The 27,045-nt window shown below is 49.6% G+C and overlaps 2 protein-coding genes across 3 annotated transcripts; both read left to right on the forward strand.

The window, feature by feature from the left end:
• The first annotated feature begins 180 nt into the window (after positions 1-180).
• On the forward strand, positions 181-15,634 carry SPMIP6 (sperm microtubule inner protein 6). Of its 2 annotated transcripts, none has more exons than XM_084979885.1 (7): positions 181-491; positions 8,715-8,859; positions 12,118-12,233; positions 13,186-13,261; positions 13,468-13,697; positions 14,894-14,980; positions 15,473-15,634. In XM_084979885.1, exons 1-6 carry the CDS (start codon positions 357-359, stop codon positions 14,978-14,980), a joined length of 789 nt encoding a protein of 262 aa, XP_084836011.1. In that variant the 5' UTR covers positions 181-356; the 3' UTR covers positions 15,473-15,634. The 2 variants fall into 2 exon arrangements, with proteins under 2 accessions (XP_084836011.1, XP_020920341.2); XM_021064682.2 differs by having other exon boundaries at positions 201-491; positions 13,468-13,702.
• Positions 15,635-17,306: 1,672 nt separating this feature from the next.
• MYORG (myogenesis regulating glycosidase) lies at positions 17,307-24,669 on the forward strand. Its single transcript, XM_021064686.2, has 2 exons — positions 17,307-17,508; positions 20,800-24,669. The coding sequence occupies exon 2, from the start codon at positions 20,927-20,929 to the stop codon at positions 23,069-23,071; it is 2,145 nt and encodes a 714-aa protein (XP_020920345.2). The 5' UTR covers positions 17,307-17,508; positions 20,800-20,926; the 3' UTR covers positions 23,072-24,669.
• The last annotated feature ends 2,376 nt before the right edge of the window (positions 24,670-27,045 follow it).

Raw genomic sequence — 27,045 nt, forward strand, 5'->3', positions numbered from 1 at the left:
TCGGCCTAGAAGACTTCCAGGGGGCCTTCTGAACTCTTGGAAATTGGGCTCCTTTGAGAAGCTTGAAGCAGGAAGAGACTGGGGTAGGGAGGAAATCGGACTTCATCACCTCTCCAGGGATAGGGCTGAGCCAGGTGATATCATAATGGGCAGTGCCAATCCTAGCGAGGGGATCAGGGTGGGGTGGGAGCAGGAAGCCTGTGAGGGAGGGAAGCTGAGAGATCCTGCACAGGAGCGGGTCATAGCAGCTAAGGGCACCTGCCGGGCTTTCTGGGAAGGGGGGGAGGGGTGGTCACTGATGTCTTGCAGGAGCCCTTGGTAGGTAGAGCCCGCCACAGCATCCCCTAGACTCCACTATGTTCCTCTTTTCCCGTAAGACCAAGACCCCCATCAGCACCTACAGTGACTCCTACAGGGCTCCTACCTCCATCAAGGAGGTCTATAAGGACCCACCTCTGTGGGCCTGGGAAGCCAACAAGTTTGTGACCCCGGTAAGTGAAGAATTGGGATGGGGGGTTGGGAGTGGGGCAGGCAGGCCAGAGTGTATGACTGTGTGTGTCTAGGTGACGGACAGTATGTGGTTGTCATGTGTTTGTAATTACTTGCAGCACTGTGTGTGCATGATTCATTTGCTTAGGCATGGAATCTGTAATGATAAAATAGTACAAGGCCTGACCTCATGGTGCCTGCCTACTCCATCAGGGTAGGAGATGGGGAGAGATGGATGATCATCAAGAAATAAACAAGAGTTTTATAAATCGTCCAAAATTCTTTGAAGGCAGGAAACAGGAAGTGGAAAGTAACAAGAGAGAGCTACTTCAATAGGCTGTGGAAGAGGTCTCTCTCAAGATGACATTGGGCTGAGACTGGATACAAGAACTAGCCATGTGAAAAACAAAGAATAGGGTCCCAGACAGAGTGATCACAAACTGCAAAGACCCTGAAGCTGCCTGTGGGCTATGCCTATAGGTATGTTTTTATGCATGCGTATCACAGTCTTTGTGTCTGCACTTGGCCAAGTGGGGCTGTGCAGCTTTCAGAAAGTGGAGAGACGTGTGAGTCTAATTGTGACTCTGCCTAAGGGTGTTTATCTGTGTGTACCATCCAACAAAACTTTGCTGAGTACACACGCCAGGTACAATGCTGTTACGATGAAGGGCCAGGCCCTGCCTAAGCGAAGCTCTCAGTAAAAAGTGAACAAAGAAGTCCACATTGTGGCTTAGTGGAAATGAATCTGACTAGTATCCATGAGGATGTGGGTTTGATTCCTGCCCTTGCTCAGTGGGTTAAGGATCCAGCATTGCCGTGAGCTGTGGTGTAGGTCGCAGACTCAGCTCGGATCTAGCACTGGTGTGGCTGTCGCATAGGCGAGCAGCTGCAGCTCCAATTACAGCCCTAGAACTCCCATATGCCACAGATGCATCCCTAAAAAGAAAAAAAAAAGTGAACAAACAAGGGTTGCCCATGGAGTTCCCGTCATGGCTCAAGGGTTAGCGCATCCGACTAGCATCCGTGGGGATGCAGTTACCATCCCTGGCCTCACTCAGTGGGTTAAGGATCCAGTGTTGCCGTGAGCTATAGTTTAAGTTGCAGACATGGCTTGGATCCCATGTTGCTGTGGCTCTGGCGTAGGCCAGTGGCTACAGCTCTGATTCGACCCCTAGCCTGGGAACCTCCATATGCTGCAAGTGCAGCCCTAAAAAAACAAAAAGACCAAAAAAAAAAAAAAAAGAAAAAGAAAAAAGAAAAAGGGTCGCCCAGTGTGGAATATGAACCAGCAGAGGCAGATGCCAGTATAAGAGCCAAAAAGGAGAGCGCATTCCTGGGACTTGACTGGCAGGTCTACTAAGAGGTCCAGGAGGAGGATGCTTTGAGCAGAAGAGAGATGTGAGAAAGGGAGGCCTGGGGCAGGGACCCGCTAGGAACCGAGAAGGAAAGCAGAGGGAGAGGCTAGCCCTGCAGGAAGCGAGGAGCCTGCACACCACCAAAGGCCTCAAGCTGTGTTGAGAAATGCAGTCATAATGCTCCAGATTTTTGAGCCTGGGAGTGTCATGCTTGGATTGTGAGTTAAACACTCCGGCCCCAGTGGCAGGAGATTGGAGGGGCTGGGGCTGAGGGCAGGAAGCCCAGGGAGGTGGTGAAGGATGAGGGAAGAGGATGTAGGTAGGAGATAAGGAGAGGCTGCAGCAGTGAAGAAAGGAATTTGTTGAACAGGGAGAGAATTTTTTAAATAATTTTTATGGTTCTAGAATCAATACATGCTTAATGCAGAAAATGGGGATAACTCAGAGAAGCACAAAGAAAAAGGCCTATTCTCTCACTACCCAAAATAACCAACTGTTAATTTATTATTATATGCCCTTTTAGCAAGCAAATATTTTAATGAAGATGGTGTCATATTGTATACTAGTATTTTGAATCTTGCTTTTTTTCCCACAAAGCCATATATCAAGTACATTTTCCTGTGTCAAAAATACTCTATAATGTAATTTTAATGACTGTACAGTATTTTATTTTATGAATGTACCAAAATATAGTTAAGGAATCTTACATTACTGGAAATTTAGATTGTTTATAAAATGTTGTTAGTATATTCATTGTTGTACACTCTTTGTATACATTAACTATTCCCTTAGGATAAATTCATAGATATGCAATTGTTGGGAGAAAGGGTATGCACATCTAAAAAACTTTGGATATACACTTCAATTTGCTGTAATAAAGGTTGTAATACTGTACATGCCCACCAGCAAAATAAAAGAGTATCTGCCTGCTTTTCCAAACTCAATAGGAGGGAATTTTTAGGAGGTAGATCCACACATCTTGGTCACCATCTGGATATAAAGAAGAGGAGAGAGGAGTTACCTGGTGGCACAGCAGTTTAAGGATCTAAAGTTGTCACTGCTATGGCATGGATTCTTTCCCTGGCCTAGGAACTTCCACATGCTGCAGGCACAGCCAAAAAAAAGAAGAAGAGGGGATTGATTAGGATGACTCCTAGATTTGGGACTCTGGGAAACTGGAGGAATGCAGTGCTACCAACTGAGATTTGGAATTTCAGATGAGAGAGAGATTGGGAGTTCATCTGGGGACTGAAAATATTCAAGGACTTCCAGCAAAAGATGTCTGGTGGATAATTGGATATACTTATCTGAAGCAAAGGAAAGAGGTTTGGGGTTTGGGCTATAGGTATAGATTTTGTGGGGTGTTTTGGTTTTTGTTCTTTGTTCGTTTGTTTTTTTTCCTTTTTCTTTTTAAGGCCATGCCCGAAGCATATGGAGGTCCCCAGGCTAGTGGTCAAATGGGAGCTACAGCTGTTGGACTATACCACAGCTCACGGCAATACCAGATCCTTAACCCATTGAGTGAGGCCAGGGATCAAACCTGCAACCTCATGGTTACTAGTCAGATTCGTTTCCACTGTGCCACAATGGGAACTCCCAGATATAGCTTTTGAAGTCAACCTTTGGAGAATATCACTTATTTAAGGGATAGGAAAAGGAAGAAGAGCCATAAAAGGAGACAGAGTAATAGGAAAATCAAAGAGAAACCAACAAAGACAGCATTATTAGACAAAGCTCAATGTCAAATGTTGGCACAGAAAGGGATCTTCTGGATGTAGTAACCCTTAGTCACCTAGCCAGACCGCTTCAGTGAGTGGCCAGGAATGAAAGTCAGATAGCACTAGGATTAATAATGAAGGAAAAAGCTCCTGCTTCTAGCATGATGGTGATCTAGAAACTCTGAAGGGGCCTCCTGCTTCAAAACAACTAGGTCTTGAATAATAATTTCTTTTTATTTTGTTTTGGACTGTCAGTGGAGCTGAGCGGTAAGTATACTTAGAAGATAGGATTGCCCTGAGGACAGATGCCACTATCAATACTACAAGCAGGAGTTTAAGCCTTAAGCTAGCTGAAAAATGGAGCAATTAAAGCTTAAATTCCAAACTGAACCAGAAAGTCCAGTGATCTCGGGCTCCCTGCCCACAGCCAACACACACACATTCAAGATGAATGTGTACCTTCTGTGGTGGAAGATACCCTCAGTGTAGGTTTTCGGATATCCTTCAGAGTATGGTCAATCAAAAATGAGCTCGCAATAAAAAATATAAGGAAACGAACCTGTTCTGCTACAGAGTCGGCAGAAACAAACAGATTTAAACCTCTAAGGATGTCATTTATTTGAATTAACAGTTAAAGGATACAAAATAAATATGAATTTTTTAAAAAGTGAAATCATCAAAATGAGGACAAAACAAGAGATTCTATTTTTAAAAGAACAAATAAATTTTTAAAGTGATTAATAGAAATTTTAGAAATAAAAGATATATATATTAAAACCCAAAACTCAATGGATGGGTTACACACAGCTTAAGAATGTCAGTGAAATGAAAGATGAAGTGAAAGAAATTTCCAGAATGCAGCACAGAGAGATAGCGAGATAGAAAATATGGAAAAAATATTAAACAGTATGAAAGATAGAAGGAGAAGATCCCATACAACTACTCAAAGTCCCAGGAGGAAAGAGCAGAGAGGAGAATTAGGCATTACCTGAAGAGAAAAAGACTCGAATTTTCCACCACTAATAAGAGAAATGGATCCATGGATTCTTACGTAACTCGTGGTGAAAATGCACAACACCAGCTTTAAAGATGACCTTAAAAACATGCAGAGAGAATTTTTTATTTTTTTATTTTTTTTGTCTTTTTGCCATTTCTTGGGCTGCTCCTGCAGCATATGGAGGTTCCCAGGCTAGGGGTCGAATCAGAGCTATAGCCGCTGGCCTAGGCCAGAGCCAGAGCAAGGTGGGATCCGAGCCGTTTCTGCGACCCACACCACAGCTCACGACAATGCCAGATCCTTAACCCGTTGAGCAAGGCCAGGGATCAAACCTGCAACCTCATGGTTCCTAGTCAGATTCGTTAACCACTGAGCCACCATGGGAACTCCAAGAGAAATTATTTTCAAATGTCTTCCTTTCAAGAACAAAAGAAAAAGACATTTATGGGCAAACAAAAACTAAAATATTTACTACCGTAAGTCCTATAATAAAGGAACGTCTAGAAGGTATACTTTGGGGAGAAGAAAAGTGATCACAAAAGAAAAGTCTGAGATGCAAGAAGGAATGGTAAGCTAAGAAGTCGATAAACGAGATAAATTTAAGGAAACATTTTCTTTTTTTTTTTTTTTTTTTTTTTTTTTTTTTGTCTTTTGTCTTTTTTTGTTGTTGTTGTTGTTGTTTTGTTGTTGTTGTTGTTGCTATTTCTTGGGCCGCTCCCGCGGCATATGGAGGTTCCCAGGCTAGGGGTTGAATCGGAGCTGTAGCCACCAGCCTACGCCAAAGCCACAGCAACTCAGGATCCGAGCCGCATCTGCAACCTACACCACAGTTCACGGCAACGCCAGATCGTTAACCCACTGAGCAAGGGCAGGGACCGAACCCGCAACCTCATGGTTCCTAGTCGGATTCATTAACCACTGCGCCACGACGGGAACTCCAGGAAACATTTTCTATATAAAATAATTATAGTGAATTTTTAATTTGTAAAATTTAAAGAAAGAGAATATTGGAAAACAATATCATGTAGGTTTCAAGGGTAGGAAAGGGATTTTTATAAAAAATATTGTTATTCACAGATGATACTGCTATGTATATAGAATCTACAAATCATTAGAATAAGAATTTAGAAAGTTGGATGAATATAAGATAAAAAGTCAAATCACATTTCTTTACATTAAAAACAACTATTTAGGAAGCACATTCTTAAAGTATATTTAATTTTAGCAACAAAGAGTAAAGGTAAGTAGAAATAAATAACAATCATGCAGAACTGTATAGACAATATTATAAAGATTTGAATACTTTTTAAAAAAATACTTGGAGCTCCCTGGTGGCTCAGCAAGTTAAGGATCTGGAATTGTCACTGCTGTGGCTCGGGTCACTGACTATGGTTTGACCCCTAGCTGGGGAGCTTCATGCCTCAGGCACAGCTAAAACAGAAAGAAAGAAAAGTAAAGCTGTGGGGGAAAATGAGATCACATTACAAATTTGTGGGAAAGATAGACTATTCAATGGGACAATTAATTATCCCATAAAATTGACCCCTAATCCACACCATGCCCAAAGTGCAATTCCTGCCATTAAGATTTAAATATGGAAAGTAAAACTGTAGGTTTTAGAAGTAGGACATTATCTCCATTATCTCAGAGTATGGATGGATTTCTTAAGTCATAAAAGCACTATGTAAGAGATGAATAAATTCAACTGTGTTAAAATTAAGAACTTATGTTCATCAAGACACCAAAAAGAAAATGAAGATACAAGCCATGAACTAAGAGACGATATTTACAGCATGTAACTGACAAAGGAATATGCAGAATATATAAAGAACTATAAAAAAAAAATACAGTGGGAAAATAAAAAAAAAATAAAGAACTATAATTCTCTGAATTAAAATGGAACATGTTTTGACTCCCTCCTAAAAACCCTTCTAAAACTACAATAAATGGCTATTTTAGAAGCTGAAAGGTGTGATAGGTAAGTAGTAACTGACATAGCAGATCTAAGAAGGCCGAATAGCCAGCAATGCAAAACACAAGGCATAATTCAACTTAAAACTGCAGAATTTTCAAAAGGCTCAGAAATTGATTGGTAATACTAGGCTTCTCTGAAACTGAAGAGTGGTGAAACCAAATCTAAAATGACAATGATCTGAAAGCTGTTAAGAAGCAATTAAAGCCACTAATCCCCTCTTCTATTCTATGCGGCATGGTAACTGCCCACCCCATCTCTGCAAAAGTCAAAAGTCTTATTTTTTGGCCAGGATCTTGGGACTGGGGATTCCAGGCCCAGCTAAGGTCAGGGTATCTTATTAAAAACAGGTGAACCTCCATATGCTGAATGCTGACACCCTCAGCAGCCCTCTTCTTCACAGTGTTCTTAGAACACTGGCAGCTAGGTCACTACTCTCAGGCCAAAGATTTAAAGAATTCCTTCTGGGAGTTCCTGTCATGGCTCAGCAGTAACGAATCCGACTAGTATCTATGAGGATGTGGGTTCGATCCCTGGCCTGACTCAGTGCATTAAGAATCCAGCATTGCTGTGAGCTGTGGTTTAGGTCGCAGACTTGGCTCAGATCTGGTGGCTGTGGCTATGGCATGGCCTGGCAGCTACAGCTCCAATTTGGCCCCTAGCATGGGAGCCTGGGAATTTCCATATGCTTCAAGTGTGGCCCTAAAAAGACCAAAAAAAAAAAAAAAAGTGTCTCTTCTGAGGGATTTGATCAGCCCAAGAGAAAAGACCTACAGATACTGACTGACTTGGCTAAAAACTGTCTAACCAGACCATCCTACAATGATACTCATGGGTGACAAAGCCTAACCAGAGCTCAAAGCCTCCACTAAACCTTTTCAGTCTTCTACTCATAAACATGAGCAGACAATCAAAGATTACAGACATCTGAGAAGAGCCTCAAATGGAAAAATTGAAGATGTTTACGATTCTTCTAAATGACTGTGTGAGTGTATCCGAATGTGTATGTATAGTTGTACACATGTATACCTGTTTATGAGTGTATCTGTGTGCATAGATCTATGTGTATGTCTCAATGTGCGTGTGTTTGTATGTATAAAACTCAGGAGAATGCTAAGTCATGGGGCCCCTCCACTTACATGGAGTATGACTATACAAGATCTGCCCACAGAACAAAACCGCACCTGGGCACAGAGGATCCAAGAAGCCCCTCAGCTGAGGGATTTTCAAGGGAATAGGAGCACTAGAGCAGCCAAGTCTCCTTCCTGGCCAAGAGAAGCCTCTGCTCTTTAGATCAGAAGGGGGAAATGTAGCAACATCACTGTCCCAGTACCTCACTGCCCCCTATGATGAGAAAGTCCTTCCTGGTGTCTGACTCTGCTGAATGTCCCACCCCTGTGACCCAGCTACTTGTTCACTCCAGCTGCCTGCAGAGACACGGGCCCACAACTAACTTGGCAATCTGCCTTTAGCTGAGGACAAGGGGGCTCCAAAGGGAGATTCCACAGATCTAGCCCAAAAAAGGGTGATGGGATAAAATGAGGTGAATCCCAAGAAGCAAGAGGGCCCAGAGCCTGGATCAAGATCAGGGAAAAAATCAAGATAGAATGAGGATCAGGGAAACATGAATGTCAGGGTCAAGGGTAACAGTGATGTCAAGATGAGTGTCACAGCAGAATTAGGGTCAGATTGGAGTCAGAGATTGGTGCCGGATTCCCTAAGAGCCCTCTCCAAAATATCTGCCTAAGCTAGCCAGCTCCCAGGGCAGCCAGGCTTTCCTGAGGCTCCAGGTTGTACCAGGGCCTGTTGCTCTGTCAGGGGAGACCCTGGCCCTGCCCCCAAGGCAGCACACAGTCTGGAAGAAAAAGGACAGGAACACCCAGCCCTTAAAGGGCTCCCAGTCAAGGAAAGGACGGAAATGAGAACATCAGAAAACTACTCTGAGTGCAAATGTTGGGCTCCAAGTCCTAGCCTTGGATGGAAGAAAAGAAGGAAAGCATGATTCAAACAAAAAGAACTATTCAGAGGGAACCAAGGCTGGCCTGGGAATCCCTCTGGCACAGGGAGAGGGATGGGAAGTCCACCTGGGCTGACCTCAACAGCGGCTAAATCTAAGTCCAGCAGGACACCAAGCCTGGGGTCTCCATGTATCTAGCCATCTCCTCTCCTCTTCCCTTGCCCAGGGCCTGACTCACACTGCACAGCGCCATGTGGATCCTGAAGCCCTGCAGAAGATGGTCAAGTGTGCTGTGCAGGACTACAGCTATAAGGGTTCCATTCCAGGCCACCCCTACTTGCCTGAGAAATACTGGCTATGCCAAGAGGAAGGTAGGGCCTCACCCCTCACCCGGCTGTGGCCCCTTTCAGTGACCCCAACAAAGACCTTCCACCTGAACCCAACTTGAATCCTTGACCTACACCCTGATCCTGTATAAGCTTTATCCCACCCATGATCTGGGTTTCTTCTCTCATCACCCCCATTCCAGCTTGACTCCCAACCACCTGACCTGACCTTGATTCTGATCCTGATCCTGGAGGAGGAGATCCAGGGCTTGCCTTTTGGGACCTCCCAATCTGTGTCAAAGAATTGGAAGAGGGTCTTATCCCTGGAGAGAGGGAAGGAGTTAACCTCCTCCAAACAAATTCCTCCATGTGTATTCCAGGTGTCATCTTCTTATGTTCCCACGTTCCTCTTCTCTCCTGCATCCTTCTTCCACTTGTCTCTCCCCTCTCATTGCCTCCTGCCTAAAAATTCTCTCTGGCTCCTCTCCTTCACAGCCAAGATTCTTGGAAAGAGTCACACTCCCATCTCTACTTCCTCACTCCTTTGCCTTATGAGAAATTATCTTTCTCATTTGGTTGAGGGTTTATTGTCTGCTTCCCTATACAAAAGAGCAGAGAGGCTTGTTTTTGTTTGTTTTGTTTTTTGTTTTTGCTTTTTATGGCCACAGCCAGGGTATATAGAAGTTCCCAGGCTAGGGGTCACATCTGAGCTACAGTGCCAACCTACATGATAGCCACAGCAATGCAGGATCCAAGCTGCATCTGTGACCTACACCACAGCTCACAGCAACACCGCATCCCCGACCCATTGAGTGAGGTCAGCTATCGAACCGGCATCTTCATTGATACCAGTCGGATCCGTTTCTGCTATGCCACAATGGGAACTCCAGAGAGACTTGTTTTATTTAGAGCTGTGCCCCCTCCATCTAGAACAGTGCCAGGCTTCATATTCGTTGAATTAATTGGTGATAAATCTACCAACTGAAATTGGGAGTGTGCATCGCCTACATTGATGTTTAATGTTTATTAAAACTGACCTTGGGGAGTTCCCTGATGGCCTAGACATTAAGGACTTGGCATTGTCACTGCCATGGGTCAGGTTCTGCCCTGACCCAGGAACTTTCGCATGCTGTGGGCATGGCCAAAAACCCTGATCTTGTGTGTTTCTAATTACCTTAACCATGGGACTCTTCAGTCTTTACCTTATGAGACCTACTCTATGCATTTCACTGTGACTACTCTTTACTTTGTGAAACTCCTTCCTTCCCCAGCTTCTCTGAGTCTCTTGTCTAATCATTCTGGAAACATGGAGTTCCTCAGGGTGCTGATCTGAGCCCCCCTCTTTCCTATTCCTCTCCTGAGACCATTTTATCTAACCTATGTCTTTAATAACTGACAACTCCAAGTCTCTATTTCTAGCCTTGACCTTTCACTAGAATCCTACTCTCCTTTAGCTGATCATAGTCAAATTTACCTGAACGTCCTCAAACACATCAAACTCAGTATGTCCAACCCACCAACCCAGAACTCCAAGTCCCAGCACACTGCCCCCCCCCGCCACACACACACGCTCTTCCTCTAGGGCTCCTGGACCTCCTTTCCTAATCTCTCACATGTATGCTTTCAGACTCTATTAGACAGGTGGAACTTATAGGACAGACTTAGGTGACTGGCTGGATGGGGCTTTGGAGGGTTTCAAGTAGAGAAGTGTTTTGGTAAGATTTTCATTTATGATAAGTGCCACAGCTTCTGTGTAGAGACCAGATTGTAGGCATCAAAATAAGACTGAGGAGTTCCCCAGGTGGTTCAGTGGTAATGAACCTAACTAATATCCATGAGGACTCGGTTTCAATCCCTGGCCTTGCTCAGTGGATTGAGCATCCGGCATTGCCGTGAGCTGTGGCTCGGATCTGTGTCACAGATGTGACTTGGATCTAGTGTTGCTGTGGCTGTGGTATAGGCTGGCAGCTGCAGCACTGATTTGACCCATAGCCTGGGAATTTCCATATGCTACAGGTCCAGCCCTTAAAAATAAAATAGTAATAGGGAGTTCCCGTTGTAGCTCAGGGGTTAACAAATCTGACTAGCATTCATGAGGACGCAAGCTCAATCCCTGGCCTTGTTCAGTGGGTTAAGGATCTGGTGTTGCCGTGAGCTGTGGTGTAGGTCGCAGATATGGCTTGGATCCTGTGTTGCTGTGGCTGAGGTGTAGGCCGGCAGCTACAGTTCTGATTTGACCCCTAGCCTGAGAATTTCCATATGCCATGGGTGTGGCCCTAAAAACCAAAAATAATAATAATAATAATAATAAGAGGCTGGAAGACTAGTAGGCTAATAGTGTTCTATGTGCCAGGCACTGTTCGAAGTGTTTTACATGTGTTAACTCATTTAAATCTCACAACAACCCTATGGGATAGACAGTATTGTTACCCCTATTTTAAATTAAGGAAACAGAGATATGGTGAGATTAATTAATTAGGTCAAGGTCACACACAGTTAACATCTGGAAGAGCTGAAATTTGAACTACAGCAATCTGCCTGCAATGTCCATCCTATTAACCACAACATTATTGTCTCCCAGTTAAGGCACTGCAGAGATATAGGGATGAGATCATGGGGGCTGGAAGAAGGAATAGATTCAAGTTTTGTTTTTTGTTTTTTGTTTTGTTTTGTTTTTGTTTTTGTTTTTTTGCTGTTTGGACCAAACCTGCAGCATATGGAAGTTCCCAGGCCAGGGGTCAAATCAGAGCTGCAGCTGCTGGCCTACAGCACAACCACAGCAACATGGGATCCAAGCAGCCTCTACAACCTACACCACAGCTCACAGCAACACTGGATCCTCAACCCCTGAGCAAGACCAGGGATTAAACCTGCATCTTCATGGATACTGGTTGGCTTTGTTATCCCTGAGCCACAACAGGAACTCCTCAAGTGATTTTAAGGAGGCAGAATATGCAAACTTTGGATACTGGATATGGAAGATGAGAGGGAGGAATTGGGAGGAGATCCTGTTTCCAAGGTTTCCAAATTGGCTGATTCAGAAAGAGTGGTGCCAGAAGGAAAAGTGATCAGCTCAGTCAGCTCAAAGGATCCAGACCCCACTCAGATGCTTGCCTTACATGGCTTAGGGGCTGCGTCTCAGTGTCTAAGACAAGTATGGGGCCAGGCTGGGCTTTTCTGCCCTGAGGGAGATCAGTAAGAGTCCAGATTTGTGCTAGGGATCAGAGGAGAAACATCTCAGGGGTCCCAGATTCTGGGATAAAATGAGTAATACTGTCTTATGTCTCCACCCCTATGATCAAGCGGACAAATGCAACCCAAACTACCTTTGTGGTAACCGATATAACACGTGGAGGATGGGACCCTACAGCTGCACTGGCTGGAACAGATGTAACGTATACCTTCCCCAGCTGCCTAAGGTATCTGCTGTGCACACCCCCATCTGCCTCCCAAACCACAATGACTGATATTTCATATTTCCTCAGTCCTTTCCTACCAATGATGCTCCAAGGCTTATTCCCACTTGTGAGACTAGGGTTTCTATTTTCTAGGAAACAAAGAGCTCAGGAGTGGAGCTGAGCTGGACCTCTGGGTCCCAACCTATAGAAACTGGGTCCCCTGAGCTCCACTCTTTGGCTAGGTTCTGTTGGAGACATGGCTGGTGTGCTACCTTCCTGGAGCTTCCCACATGGTCTGGCCAAGCAGTCAGTGACAGGCTGAGTCTACTTGCTCCTCTCTCCCCTCCTTTGTGATGTGAACAAGGCCAAAATGAGGGAGAACAAGGCCATCCAGAGGCAGTACAGATAGATACAGGAGAGTCTTCCAAGGAGATAGAAGAGTCCAGGCACCAGCCTCAGGCATGAAGAAAGAGGGAATGTGAGAGAATTTCAGGCAAGAGTAAGGGTTCTTAACTATAGGTTGATAGCTGACTTCTGGTTGACTGAACCCTTTTGAATTAGAACTTGCTCAAGAATCAGAAAATTTCACAAGTTCCCCAAGTGATTCTGATGGGCTGGCAGTACCACAATATTAGAAAACCCCCCTTATGAGAAAGACACAGAGACATAGTTCTACAGAGTCAGCTAGACAGTGGGGGACAAAGGCAAAGGCAGAGGCTGAGAAGGGGTTGTCAGAGGCCCAGATCCAGACCCCATCCACCAACAGCTCCACTTCCCCCACCCCCACCCCTTGGTAGGCGGAGTAAACCACGTTGCCCAGCGACAATCCCAAACACTCCCGAGAGTGAGAGAGCATCTGGAGGCCGAGGGAAGGCGCGGCTTAGTACTAGTCTGGGCATTCTGAGAGGACCCCCCCCCCCAAGGAGGAACTCTTCCGGGTCAGAGCTTGAGGTAGCGTGTCTGCTGCTTCCAGGAGGCCGGGATGGAGACAGTAGTTCGAGGAATGCCCTTGGTGTACCCTCCTAAGCCGGAGCGACTCAACGCTTACGGTAATGGATGGTGGGACAGTGGAGGGGAATGAGTAGGCCAGAAGGACGGCGGGACAGGAACCCCGGGTACGGGGCGGAGGTCCAAGGCTCCTGTCTATAACCCTGTCTCTATCTGTGTCTCCATCTCTTCCTGTCTCTGACCCTGTCTCTCCCCATTCCTGGGACACGGCGTCTGGGTCTCCCGGGCTCGGGGTCCGCGGGCGCAGAGCGGGAGGTAGTGGTGAACATGCTGAACTCGCTGTCACGGAACCAGCCGCTGCCGCAGATCACACCCCGCTGCGGATGCGCGGACCCCCTGCCCGGCCGTCTACCCTTCCAGGGTTATGAAAGCGCTTGCTCGGGCCGCCACTACTGTCTACGGGGGATGGACTACTACGTCGCGGGACCACCCTGCACTGAACGCCGGCTGCGGCCTTTGTGCGCAGAGCAGCCGACTGTAAGGTTCGCAGGGCCGCGAGCGCTCTAGCCGGGCCCCGCCCCCAGAGCCCAGCCCTTCCCCAGTTGCCGGCGCTTGGTCCGGCTTCTAGCTTTGCCCTGCCTCTGTGCCAGACCCCACCCGGCCTCCGGCTCGCTAGGCCCCCTTACTGGGCCCTGCCCTGTCCTGCCCACGGACTCCAGGGCTTGAACCTGAGCTCACCACTGAGGTGGGCAAACCCCCCCACGAAGTTTCCCCCAAGTTCTCGATCCTACCTACCCCTCTCGAACTGGGCTCAGGGTCACCCTGGCTTCCGTATCACTTCTGAAGCCTCCGCCGGAGGGTTTGTTTTTTGTTTTTGTTTTTTGAGGAACAAACCCGGGACACCAGTTGATTCCTTTACCATGCTCGCCAGCGCCGGCCCTTGGAGACGCATGTTCTATCTAGTTTGCAGAGTACCATGCGTTCCTGGGCCTCGGGTCACCATTGGTAATGGGCAGGGTCTTCGCTGGGTTCTAAGAGAACAAAGAAGTGATGACTGCATTACCAGAGGGGCCTTGGCCTCCTCGGAGCCCCGCACCCCCTGCGGAGGTAGACGGCCTAGCGGCCTGGCGTGTTATTGTCAAGGAAACTGAGGCCCGAGCGCTCGGCGGAAACCCAGACTGCAACGGAGTCTTCTCCCTGCACGTGGCTTTGGACAAGGCGGGCTGAGCCTGCGAGAACGCTGAAGTGTGCGTCCAGAAAGCTGTGAAAGGGCGAGGGAGGTCCTGAAGCCTGTCCCTAATTCCGTGGTGATAGCCCGCCCCTCCCCAGGCTGTGAGAGGCCGATTCATCATCTTGTGAAACTGGGTCTTACCCCTCACAAAGACATGGAGGAAAGAGTGCCTAAGCCTTGTGCTGGGTTAAGTGCTGGGGTAATTGCTGTCCTGTGGCGAGGATCTAGGGGCTCCCAGATCTTCAATGACTGATCCGCAACCCTCGCCAGAGTCCAGCATTCTCCGCGGCCCAGCTTGGGCGGCAGAAATGAGGCTTCACGGGGAGAGGGACTTCCAAGTGTCTTTCCAGAGGTGATGCCTCGATGGGATCTTGAAGGGTTAGGAGGCCGGAGAATAGGATGTCTGAGCTGTAGGACTGACACCAGAAGTCTTGGTGTGGATTGGGGCGTAGAGGGAAATTAAAAGGCCCGACCCCTTCCTGCCCACCGCTTCCTCCCCCAGGAGTGTATCGCCTTGCGAGCACCGGCCCGGAATGCATTGTGCTGTTTTAACTCCCCCGCAGTCATACTACCCTTGTCCCAACCTTAGGTAAGTCTGGTGTACACACAGGCAAATGCGCACGTAGGAGGAAGCTGTAACCTTGGAGCTGCTGGGGATCCCGGGACTAGTTGGGGTGGCAACCATCCACTGCGATGCACCTACTGGAAAGTGTCACCAGGGGGCGGTGGTGCCATGGGGAAGTCAGAACTGGCTGCTAAATGAGGACCCCCCATGAGAGGGCATGGAGATGGCATTGAGGGGTTACAGGCTGGCCATGGTACTTAAAGTCAAGAGATCAGGACATTAGGTTCAGGGCTTGGAATAATGGGTAAAAAGTCTGTTAGGGAGCGGGTATCAGGAATCTAAAATTTAACTGTAGAACCTAAAGTTAAGAGGTCAATGTTGGAGCCTAGGGAGCTGGGAGCAAAATGCTGAAATAAGGTTAGCATTGAGAATTGTGGAGCAAAATGCGGGAGTTAGCATTGAGAATTGCCAGGCAGGTATGAGGGTCCAAAAGAGCTGACGCATCTCTCCCCACAGATGGGACACAAGTCACTTCAAGAAGACTGGTGGCCCCCAGAGAAACAACTATGTTGTCCACCCTGAGTTTGTGTCTGAGACCTATCCTGACTACCACTGCTGGTAGACCCCAGACTGGCCGGGCTAAGGGGGCTGAGCAATAAATAAATTCTTCACCCTAAAGCCTGCCGCCAGTGTCCTTCCCCAGAAGGATCTGGCAGTGAGGAGCCAGTCACTCAGGCCTCTGCCAAGCCCCCTCAACTGCGATGCAGTTCCTCAAAGTCGCCTTGTCCATTTCATCACCTCAATATTTCCCTTGGGTGGTCCGGAGTGCCCTCCTGACACATAATATTCCTATGAGGGGCATGTCCTCCTCCTTTCCACCTCAGAGCCCAAACTAGCCATGCGGGAGGGCCCATCTACCTCTCAACCCCAGGAGAGCCCTACAGCTGACATTTCCCCACTATCCCCCAAGCTTAGATGTCCCTTCACCTCCATGCCTCCATTCTGCAGTCAGAGCCATGTCCCTATTCCCAACGTTCTTGATCTCTGTTCCCAGAGCCTCCATCACAGCCTAAAAGTCTCTGTTCAGATACCCTTGCTGCCATGCCCACCCAAGTCCAAGGGGTCCAAACAATTTTGAAGGGTTTCATGACCAAGAAATTTCAAATTATAAAACAAAGCCCTGGGAGGAAGGGGTGGGGTGTTCCAAAATCTCTAGGATCTTCCGTATGTTTGCACCCAGTTCCCCCTGGAGGGAGAAGTATGGTGAGGCATGCCCACTTCCTTGTAGCATGGGTTTTCTTTCTTTCTTTTTTTTTTTTTTTTTTTTTTTTGTCATTAGGGCCACAGGAAGTTCCCAGGCTAGGGGTCAAATCAGAGCTGCAGCTGCTGGCCACAACCACAGCCACAGCAAAGCCAGATCCTAGCTGCATCTGTGACCTAGAGCACAGCTCAGGGCAACTGCAGATCCTTTTACCTTTAACCCACTGAGGGAGACAAAGAATCAAACCCACATCCTCATGGATACTAGTCAGATTCTTAACCCACTGAGCCACAGTGGGAACTCCAGCATGGGTACTTCTAATGGCTTTCATCAAGGGGAGTGGGGGGCAGTGGATGGGGAAAGGCGTTGCAAAATACCGAGCAGAAGCTTGTCTTCTCAGTTCCTGATCTCAGATGCTGTGGTCTGGTCTAGTGGGAATGTACAGGTTGGGCCTCCAAGCTGGTGGAACTAAGCTCCCTCTGTGGGGTCCTTGACTGGATCTAACCTGCATTGAACCACTGAGATCCTCCCAGAATTTCGCTACCCTAACACCATGTGGTGAAATTTTTCCCCTATGGAGACCTAATAAGCGTTATACCCAGACGACCTCAAGCTGCTCACATCTGGAGAAAAATAAATCCCAAGGGTTCGGCTCCGCCCCTTTGCCCGGCAGCTCTCTCCTCCTCAGACGATTCCCAAATTTAGCCCAGAGGTTGGAGGACTCTATATAATAAAGTTCGACAGTTGCACCTTTCTCCAGAACTACATTTCCCAGCAGGCCTGGGGCAGAGAGCCGCCCTCTTGAGGGTAAGCAATGGCCGCGGGGGAGGGGGCGGGGTTCTGAAGGCTGAGGAGGCGGGCTTGGGAGGTTCCAGGCTGGCAGAGGGCCCAAGCTGCCCGGAGTTGGGCACAGAGCAGAGGAGGAGTGGCGCGGGGGTGTAGGGGGAGGCACGGAAGCTAAGGGGCGTGGCCTCAAGTCCTCGTGACACTGTGGGAGGATGGTCTTGCTCCACGGACTCAGGTGGACTCCACGACTCTAGGCGAGACCAAAAGACCGGGGCGTGGCCGAGCGGCCAGGGGGCGGGGCCCGAGGAGGGCCTCAGCTGTCTTCAGTGAGGCGGCGCCCCGCGCTGCGCTGTTGCCACTCAACTTCAGCTAGCGTGGAGGGGCTCGGCGGGAGCCTCCCCTTTACCTTCACTTCTGGAGTCGACTGCCTTGAATGAGCCTAGCGGGAAGTCCTTGGGAGGTTGCCGAGGGAGGACATTTCCTGAACTTTCGCTCCTACAAACGAGTAAGTAGGTGTGGCGAGCCTGGACACCTGGGCCCCTCCTCCGGCCGCGGTTCCCAGCGGGCACCGGTCCCTTGACCTCAGTCTGTCCCTTCGGACCTTGTAGCTGCAGCGCGGGAGGTGGGGGGTGGGGGATTCCAGGCTGTAGACTCGGTCACTCGATCCCCTGGATCCCGACGCTGGGCAGGACAGGGAGATGGGCCGGATCGAGTTGCCTTTGACATTTCCAATCCCACCCTACCCCCGGAATCTTGTGTTCGACAAACCGCTTGACATGGAATGGCCTCCCGTCAGTTGGGCTGGGCCCGCTGCCCCCCCCCCCCCGCCGCCCCCGCCTTCAGACCCCGCTAGGGGCTGTCAGCCAAGACTGAGGTTGAGTGTCTAGTGGGCAGAGGCTTGGCTAGGGCAAACCCCACCCGCCAGTATTAGCGGGAGTTTGTCCAGATGGCGGAGGCTGCGGATTACAGGGGTCTCTAGCTCCACCGTTAACGCCGGAATCACAGTTCCTCCCCCACAGCCCCTGTACCAGATGCCACAAAAATTGCCACTTCCCACCACCAGAAACCTTCCTGAAGCAAGCAGCAGCACCAGCCCTTGGGAAGACAGGCCTCACCATGCCCACACCCACCTAATGGAAGCCTATCCCACCCTCTTGGCCACAGATCTCCTTTGCTGTGTTCAGATAGCCAGTCAGACCATTATCTTCCATTCCTAAAACTTAATACCATGGAGGGTTAAGCCTCCATTTTGTCTTTTTTTTTTTTTTTCTTTTTCTTTTTCTTTTTAGGGTCGCATCCGTGGCATATGAAGTTTCCCAGGCTAGATATCGAATCAGAGCTGAAGCTGCTGGCCTACACCACAGCCACAGTAACTTGGGATCTCAGCCGCATCTGCGACCTACACCACAGCTCACGGCAACACTGGATCATTAACCCACTTAGCGAGGCCAGGGATACTAGTCCTCATGAATACTAGTCAGGTTCGTTAACCACGAGCCACAACGGGAACTCCAAGCCTGGATTTTGGATTCAGGCAGCCTTGCTACTTTGGTGACTTCAAACAAGTTCCTTTTTCTTGTTTGAAGTTTGGGCCACTGTTTACTCATCTATAAAGTGAGCACTGCAGCTTTGCCTCCTGTACAGCATTATTGTTAGGGTTGGACGCTGTGGTGGCAGTAGGGAGACCAGTAAAAGGTCTACGGGTTTCTGTCCTTCATCAAAGAATCTTAGAACCCTAGTGAATAAAGATTCTCAGAACCTAAGTGTTAGAAAAGGCTTTTGAGGTCACCTTAGTGGCCCCTCCATGCCTCCAGGAGTCATGAGATGGGCTGACCTAATATGAAAGTTTTGAGGACGACCAGTCTCTTTCCTATTCAGATATGGACCCTTTCCCCTTCTTTCCTTAGTACCCAGAATGGGGCCTTGGTTGTCTTGAAGAGATTGAATATAAATGTACAGCAGGTCTGGCCTGGGCCATCTAAGACCTTCTTTGGGTTCTGCTTGGCTTAAGGGCGTCAGCTAAAGGCCTGCATTTTCCAGGAGGGCTTTTCTAACCTGTACCTACAGGAAGGGGAGTCCATAGTGAGGTGGGGGAGTTTTGAAGGCTAAATTGTGTGGGATGAGAAAAAGGGAATAAGAGGCTGTTCTAGACCAGCTGGGACTGACTAGTTTAGGGAGTTAGGAGGAGGGAGCACAAAGAATAAGGCCCTGAGATAGCACCTTATTGGTGGGGGACATTGTGGGGAGCTGTATATTGACATCCAGGATCAAAATTCTGATCTGCACCTGGCATTCTTGATAATCTCTTCATGGGAGAGGTAGAGAAGGGAGAACCCTGAACAGTTCTCGTATCTCCTTGGAAGTCTCTGGGGACTTTAGAACAGACACTGGCGTCTGGTAGGAGTCTAATTACTGTTTGCTAGTCTGCCTCTCTCCTTCCCCCCAGATGGAGCAGGTGGGCAGCTGGCAGGCTGGCAGTGTTTATGTCTATGTATGCACCTGGCTGGTGCTATTTCTTTGTTAGACTCTGCCCTGAGGGCTGGGACAGGAAGGGTCAGTAGCCTTGAACAGAAGATTGGGACACACACTTTCTCCCAAGTCTGCTTCTCTGCCATCCTTTCTGAATGTTTAGAATACCGTGTGTAAGAGTGCATGTGTGGAGTTGGGAGTGTCCAATCCCCAGAGACCGGGTAGGTGGGGAAAAGAAGTTGGCCCATGATGGGTGGGTGAAATTTCCTAAAGTGGGTGGCCTGAAGGATTGAGGTTAGGGAAGGAAAGAGCTTGGTAGCCATAGGATAGCCCTGGCTAGAAATGGAATCAGAAGAACAGGTGAGACCATGTATGCCTTAAGCCTCAATTCACAAAGCTTACACCTCTGAACTTCATCATGGGGGTCACGAGCAGCCCCCTAAACTAGGGAGACAGGTAGTATGATAAATGCTTTAGGAAGATCACCATGGTGGCTGTGAGCAGAGGCATTGGGGGAAGAGAAGTTGAAAACAAGGAGGCCTATTGGGGAAGTGCTGCAGTGATACAGGGGAGAAATGACGGTGCTCTAACTAGGGTGGGGCAACAGGCCAGTGGGTGAATGCTAGAGACGAAGCCAGGCATTAGGTGGCCCACAGATGTGGTGCTGGGAGCAGAGAAATGGACATGGTGATCGATGGCTGAGAGCAGAGTGGAGTTTGAGAGCAAAGAGAGGGAGATCTGAAAAGCCACCACAGCCCCCTGCTAGGCTTCTGACCCCAGCCCTGATGTCGAAACCCATCCCTCCCTCTCCTCCAAACCAGGCCCTAAGACTGAGTCTGGCTTTGAGTATCTTATCTAATCTCCAGACTTAATATGACTTCTGACTCAAGATTAAGTTCCATGACAGAAGTGTTCCCCTTCCTCTCTCCTCTTCCCCTCCAAGCACAGGGAAGCCAGCCTACTGCTCTGTTAAAGGCCTCAAAGAGCTGGCTGACTTAGCCCCCCTCTCCCACCCTGGCCACTTCTCTGGGAAACCAGCCCTCTCCAGATCCCTCCCCTTCTTCTCAGCCTGAAGTGCACTGAGGCCTGATTAATTCTGTGATCCTGGACAGCTCCCTGGCCCTGTCTGGGTTTGTTCCTCCACCAGGAAAATGGGAATGCATGCCATCTATCCTTCCCCATGCGGAGTCCTGCCTAATTTTGGCAAACAGTGGGGGCCATGAGAAAGGGTAGTGTAAGATGCAGACAGAACGTCCTGGTAAGAGTAAAGTCCTTATGTCCCAGTATACACCCTCCCAAAATACACACCTCTTCTTTCTTGCTGCAGCAAATGGAAACACTGGAATGAGAAAACTCAGTTCGACCTCTCTTCCCCTTCCTGACTCAAGTAGGTCAGGTTCATATGGGCTTTGTCGGGCGGCCCCACTGTCCGCTCCTTCATTAACTGGGGGCTGATGCCCCAGAACCCTCAGGAAAAGAACCAGGCCTATCTCCGCCGCTGCCCTGGGAGCCACCCAGGTCCCAAGAGCCCCGAGGCCGTCGCAGCCGCAGCCATGTATACCTTCCTGCCTGACAACTTCTCGCCTACCAAGCCCAAGCCGTCCAAAGAGCTGAAGCCGCTGCTGGGATCCGCCGTGCTAGGGCTGCTGCTGGTGTTGGCTGCGGTGGTGGCCTGGTCCTACTACAGCGCCTCTCTACGCAAGGCTGAACGCCTGCGCGCCGAGCTGCTGGACCTCAACCGCGGCGGCTTCTCCATCCGCAACCAGAAGGGTGAGCAGGTCTTCCGCCTGGCCTTCCGCTCCGGCGCGCTAGACCTTGACTCCTGCAGCCGCGAGGGCGCCCTACTCGGCTGCTCTCGCACGGCCGATGGGCGCCCACTGCACTTCTTCATCCAGACTGTGCGGCCCAAGGACACGGTCATGTGCTACCGCGTGCGGTGGGAGGAGGCGGTGCCCGGGCGTGCGGTGGAGCATGCCATGTTCCTAGGCGACGCAGGGGCGCACTGGTATGGCGGCGCCGAGATGAAGACCCAGCACTGGCCCATCCGCCTGGATGGCCAACAGGAGCCGCAGCCCTTCGTCACCAGCGACGTCTACTCCTCCAACGCCGCATTTGGAGGCATTCTCGAGCGCTACTGGCTGTCATCACGCGCTGCTGCCATCAAAGTCAACGACTCAGTGCCCTTTCACCTGGGCTGGAACAGCACGGAGCGCTCTCTGCGGCTGCAGGCGCGCTACCACGATACCCCCTACAAGCCGCCTGCCAGCTACACCGCTGCGCCCGAGCTCAGCTACCGCGTGTGCGTTGGCTCGGATGTCACCTCCATCCACAAGTACATGGTGCGGCGCTATTTCAATAAGCCATCAAGGGTGCCAGCACCCGAGGCCTTCCGGGACCCCATCTGGTCCACATGGGTGCTGTACGGACGCGCGGTGGACCAGGACAAGGTGCTGCGTTTCGCCCAGCAGATCCGCCAGCACCGCTTCAACAGCAGCCACCTGGAAATTGACGACATGTACACGCCTGCCTATGGCGACTTTGACTTCGACAAGACCAAGTTTCCCAACGCCACTGACATGTTCCGCCGCCTGCAGGACGCTGGCTTTCGTGTCACGCTCTGGGTGCACCCGTTTGTCAACTATAACTCGTCGTGCTTTGGCGAAGGCGTGGAGCGCGAGCTTTTCGTGCGCGAACCCACAGGCCGGCTGCCTGCGCTGGTGCGCTGGTGGAATGGTATCGGCGCAGTGCTCGACTTCACGCACCCCAAGGCCCGCGACTGGTTCCAGGGGCATCTGCGGCGACTACGCTCGCGCTACGCGGTGGCCTCCTTCAAGTTTGATGCTGGCGAGGTCAGCTATTTGCCGCAGGACTTCAGTACCTACAGGCCTCTGTCGGACCCCAACATATGGAGCAGGCGCTACACAGAGATGGCGCTGCCCTTCTTCTCACTGGCCGAGGTCCGCGTGGGCTACCAGTCACAGAACATCTCATGCTTCTTCCGCCTGGTGGACCGAGACTCGGTGTGGGGCTACGATCTGGGGCTGCGCTCGCTCATCCCCGCGGTGCTCACCGTTAGCATGCTGGGCTACCCATTCATCCTGCCAGATATGGTGGGTGGCAACGCGGTGCCTGGGCGCACAACGAGCAACGGCGATGTGCCGGAGCGCGAGCTCTACGTGCGCTGGCTGGAAGTGGCCGCCTTCATGCCAGCTATGCAGTTCTCCATTCCACCCTGGCGCTATGACGCCGAAGTGGTGGCCATTGCACACAAGTTCACTGCACTGAGGGCCTCGCTGGTGGCACCGTTATTGCTGGAGTTGGCTGGTGAAGTCACTGACACGGGCGACCCCATCGTGCGCCCCCTCTGGTGGATCGCGCCCGGCGATGAGACGGCGCACCGCATCGACTCACAGTTCCTTATCGGAGACACGCTGCTGGTGGCCCCGGTCCTGGAGCCAGGCAAGCAAGAGCGGGATGTCTACCTGCCCGCAGGCAAGTGGCGCAGCTATAAGGGTGAGCTTTTCGACAAGACGCCTGTACTGCTCACTGATTACCCTGTAGACCTGGACGAGATCGCTTACTTCATCTGGGCATCCTGACCCAGGTCAAGACCCAAAAACCCCACAGCCCTAACCCCAGTATTCATGTGGGCCTTTAACCCTCCATCACAACCATACCACATATCCCCAGGAAGTGGATACTGACCTAAATATGCTGGAGCCAGCTCGTGGGGGGAAGAGGGGGCAGCGAGGGGAAGGAGAAAACGCTGAAGCAGCCTCCCACCCAATCAGCCCTCTTTCCCTCCACACTCATTTCAGTGACAGAAACCTCTTCCCTGGGGTAGGGATAAGAGAGCTCAGAGGAAAATTTTCAGCTCTCTTCCTGTTAAACATGGTTGGGTTTTAAAAGCATAGAGAGAATCTTCAACCCTCCATCCTGGCCCGAGTGGCCATCTTTGTCCTTCTGAGGTGGTGACTTGATCCTCTTTAAGTTCCCAAAATAGCACCCTGCCACACTTAGAAAGGGCACATTCTTGGTGTTGGAAACCAGGCCCTGAGTTCCCAGCCTAAACTGTGGCTGACCTGGTCCCACCCCAGCTGGCAAGAAGGGACGGAGGTACTTGGCCAACTGACAAGGAGACAGAAGGTCCCATTCCCAGAGGGACAGGGGGACTAGGTCCAGCACAAAGTCATCATCACTGTCCTTCATTTGTGAAGAGATTCCTAACACTGCACTTACCCATCTGTGTACACACATGGTTCAGCCCTGGACCAGGGCCACTGCCTAATGGACAAAGACTTGAGAGGCCATTCAGGCCAGACTTGGTGCCTTAACTCAAGAACCTGTGTGTGTGTGTGTGTGTGTGTGTGTGTGAGAGAGAGAGAGAGAGAGAGAGAGAGAGAGCACGTGTGCGAGTGAGCAAGAGCTCAGGAGAGGCACCACGTGTCCCTGGATCTGTGGCATAAGCACAATACCTCTGAGGCTACATAAGCCTGGAGGGAGTGGGCAGGGAGCAAATTTGAGCTTTAGATTGTTGAGTTGGCCCCTTCCTGGGTGATGCCCTTGGGACTCTAGTAGGAAATAAATAACCCTTTCCAGATTCCTCAGCTACCTCACTCCCTGCACACGTGGCAGGGGGTGTGGCTTCAAAGGGAGCTGGTATTCTTTTTCTGGTGGTGGTGTGCTTCAGCACGCAAATTACCATGCACATCAACACCTACAAATTTACATACAGGGTAAGGTCTTTCATTTCAGCCATTTTCCCTTTCTAAGAAGGGCAACTTCAGCTAGAGTGAGTTTTTCTCAACTCTGAAGCTGAGTCTCTGGAAGGAGTGGCTTGCCAGAGGAGGGAGGTGGGGAAACAGGGCAAGGTTCAGCTCTCCTAACAGCTAGGACTGCAGACTCTGTCCCTCACCCCCTAGAGAATGCATTTCTTTGCCCACTCCACCCGGCTATTTTCTCAGCGTGAAGAATGCTAACGAAGGTTTAGGGGCACTCCCTTGTGACTCTACCACTCATCTACAAGCTGTATGGGCTCCAGCAAGCTGCTTAACCTTGCAGAGCCTCAGTTTCTTCATATGTAAAATGGTGATAATAACGCCTACCTCCCAGTTTGTTGTGGGAATTATAAGCACAGATGTTTGTAAAGTGCCTGGCACAAGTAGGTGCTCAATAAAAATTAGCTATTGTAATGTTATTTTTTGTTTGTTTGTTTTCCTGCTTAAAGACTACATGGGAGTTCCCGTCGTGGCGCAGTGGTTAACGAATCCGACTAGGAACCATGAGGTTGTGGGTTTGATTCCTGGCCTTGCGCAGTGGGTTAAGGATCCGGCGTTGCAGTGAGCTGTGGTGTAGGTTGCAGATACGGCTTGGATCTGGCATTGCTGTGGCTCTGGCGTAGGTCCGTGGCCACAGCTCCAATTAGACCCCTAGCCTGGGAACCTCCATATGCTGTGGCAGCAGCCCTGTAAATGGCAAAAAGACCAAAAAAAAAAAAAAAAAAAATTAAATGGATTTTTCCAGGCTCCAGCTCCCATCCCAACTGACTTCCTCTGGGCTCGCATGTGATACTCTCTTCTCAAACCTCCTTACACAGCACCCAGTTGAGCTCTGAGTTTGTGACCTAAGAGACACTGTGGGAAAAAAGCAAGAGAAGAGACCCCTGAAGGTGGGATGTCAGAAGCCAGAAGTCCCCAGGAGACAGGGAATAAATGGAATTAGCTTCCCTCTCCTTTTTGTCAAGAGCGTTTACCAATCAGTAATCAGAGATGAGTCTCCTGGGCCCTCTCCCACAGTCATGGGCTGTGTGTGGAGTGACTGTAGGAGGAGGACATCCAGGCTGGGTCCTGAAAATTTCCCCAAACAGCCGGAGAGCGTAACTCACACTTGAACGGCCCTCCACTCTCTATGCAGTCTGAAGCCACTTTACCTAACTGTTCCAGCCTCGGTTTCTTCATCTTTAAAATGGAATTTCTAGGAGTTGCCGTCGTGGCTCAGTGGTTAACAAATCCAACTAGGAACCATGAGGTTGTGGGTTCGATCCCTGGCCTTGCTCAGTGGGTTAAGGATCCGGCATTGCCGTGAGCTGTAGTGTAGACTGCAGACGTGGCTCGGATCCCATGTTTCTGTGGCTTTGGTGTAGGCCAGCAGCTATGGCTCCGATTTGACCCCTAGCCTGGGAACCTCCATATGCCGTGGGATCGGCCTAAGAAATGGGGAAAAAAAAAAAAAAAAAAGATAAAATGGAATTTCTAGGAGTCATTGAGATGTGTCCTTATGCGAAAGTTGGCAAAGAGTAAGTGCTCAATAAATGATAAGTCTTGATTCTAAACAAAGAACAAAGAAAAACTCTGCCTAAAATCTGTGCTGTCCAATAGGGTCGTGTCTAGCCGCATGCAGCTTTAATTTTTTTTTTTTTTTTTTGTCTTTTGTTGTTGTTGTTGCTATTTCTTGGGCCGCTCCCGCGGCATATGGAGGTTCCCAGGCTAGGGGTCGAATCGGAGCTGTAGCCACCGGCCTACGCCAGAGCCACAGCAACGCGGGATCCGAGCCGCGTCTGCAACCTACACCACAGCTCACGGCAACGCCGGATCATCAACCCACTGAGCAAGGGCAGGGACCGAACCCGCAACCTCATGGTTCCTAGTCGGATTCGTTAACCACTGCGCCACGACGGGAACTCCTAATTTTTTTTTTTAATTGAAGTATAGTTGATTTTCAATGTCGTGCCAATTTCTGTTGTGCACCACAGTGACCTTGTGTTATACAGCAGGACCCCAATTGCACATTGTTTTTGTTTGGTTTTTTTTTTTTTTTTTTTGGTCTTTTTAGAGCTGCACCTGGGGCCTACAGAAGTTCCCAGGCTAGGGGTCGAATTGGAGCTGTAGCTGCCAGCCTATGCCACAGTCACAGCAACACGAGATCCTTTACCCACTCAACAAGGCCAGGGGTGGAACCCACGTCCTCGTGGACACTAGTCGGGTTCATTACCACTGAGCTACGACGGAAATTCCCCATCCATTCTAAATGTAATAGTTTGCATCTGCTAACCCCAAACTCCCAGTCCATCTAATTTTAAAATAAATTAAAATTAAGCATAATTTAAAATCCAGTTCTTCTGGCACACTAGCCACATTTCAAGTGTTCAAAAGCCATGTATGACCAGTGGCTGACATATTAGACAGTGCAAATTATAGAACATTTCCATAGTTACATAAAGTCCTATAGCCCAGGACTAAGCAGTGTGTGCTGAGGGGCCTGGGGTTGAGTGGGTAAAATAATCTTTAAGGCCTAAGTCATCTGGCATGGAGGAGAGGCACCCTTTAGAAGGGCATTGACAGGGAGTTCCCATTGTGGCGCAGCAGAAATGAATCCGACTAGAAACCATGAGGTTGCAGGGTTAGATCCCTGGCCTTACTCAGTGGGTTAAGGATCCGGTGTTGCTGTGAGCTGTGGTGTAGGTTGCAGACACGGCTTGGGTCTGATGTTGCTATGGCTGTGTGTAGACTCGCAGCTGTAGCTCCGACTTGACCCCTAGCCTTGGGAACCTCCATATGCCATGGGTAAAAAGCAA

Source organism: Sus scrofa, chromosome 10 (genome assembly GCF_054392235.1).
Source record: "Sus scrofa isolate SSC_HxYL_T2T_F1_AM1 chromosome 10, Sscrofa_HxYL_maternal_Yorkshire_Landrace_v2.0, whole genome shotgun sequence".
In the NCBI taxonomy this organism is placed as follows: domain Eukaryota; kingdom Metazoa; phylum Chordata; class Mammalia; order Artiodactyla; family Suidae; genus Sus; species Sus scrofa.

Excerpts from the sequence above, each read along its gene's own strand:
- MYORG (XM_021064686.2), top strand. The coding sequence starts at position 20,927 with ATGCCCCAGAACCCTCAGGAAAAGAACCAGGCCTATCTCCGCCGCTGC.
- SPMIP6 (XM_021064682.2), top strand. The coding sequence starts at position 357 with ATGTTCCTCTTTTCCCGTAAGACCAAGACCCCCATCAGCACCTACAGT. Across the intron at positions 492-8,714 it reads CCAACAAGTTTGTGACCCCG|GGCCTGACTCACACTGCACA; the intron begins GTAAGTGAAGAA and ends TCCCTTGCCCAG. Across the intron at positions 13,703-14,893 it reads GCAGAGCAGCCGACTGTAAG|GAGTGTATCGCCTTGCGAGC; the intron begins GTTCGCAGGGCC and ends TTCCTCCCCCAG.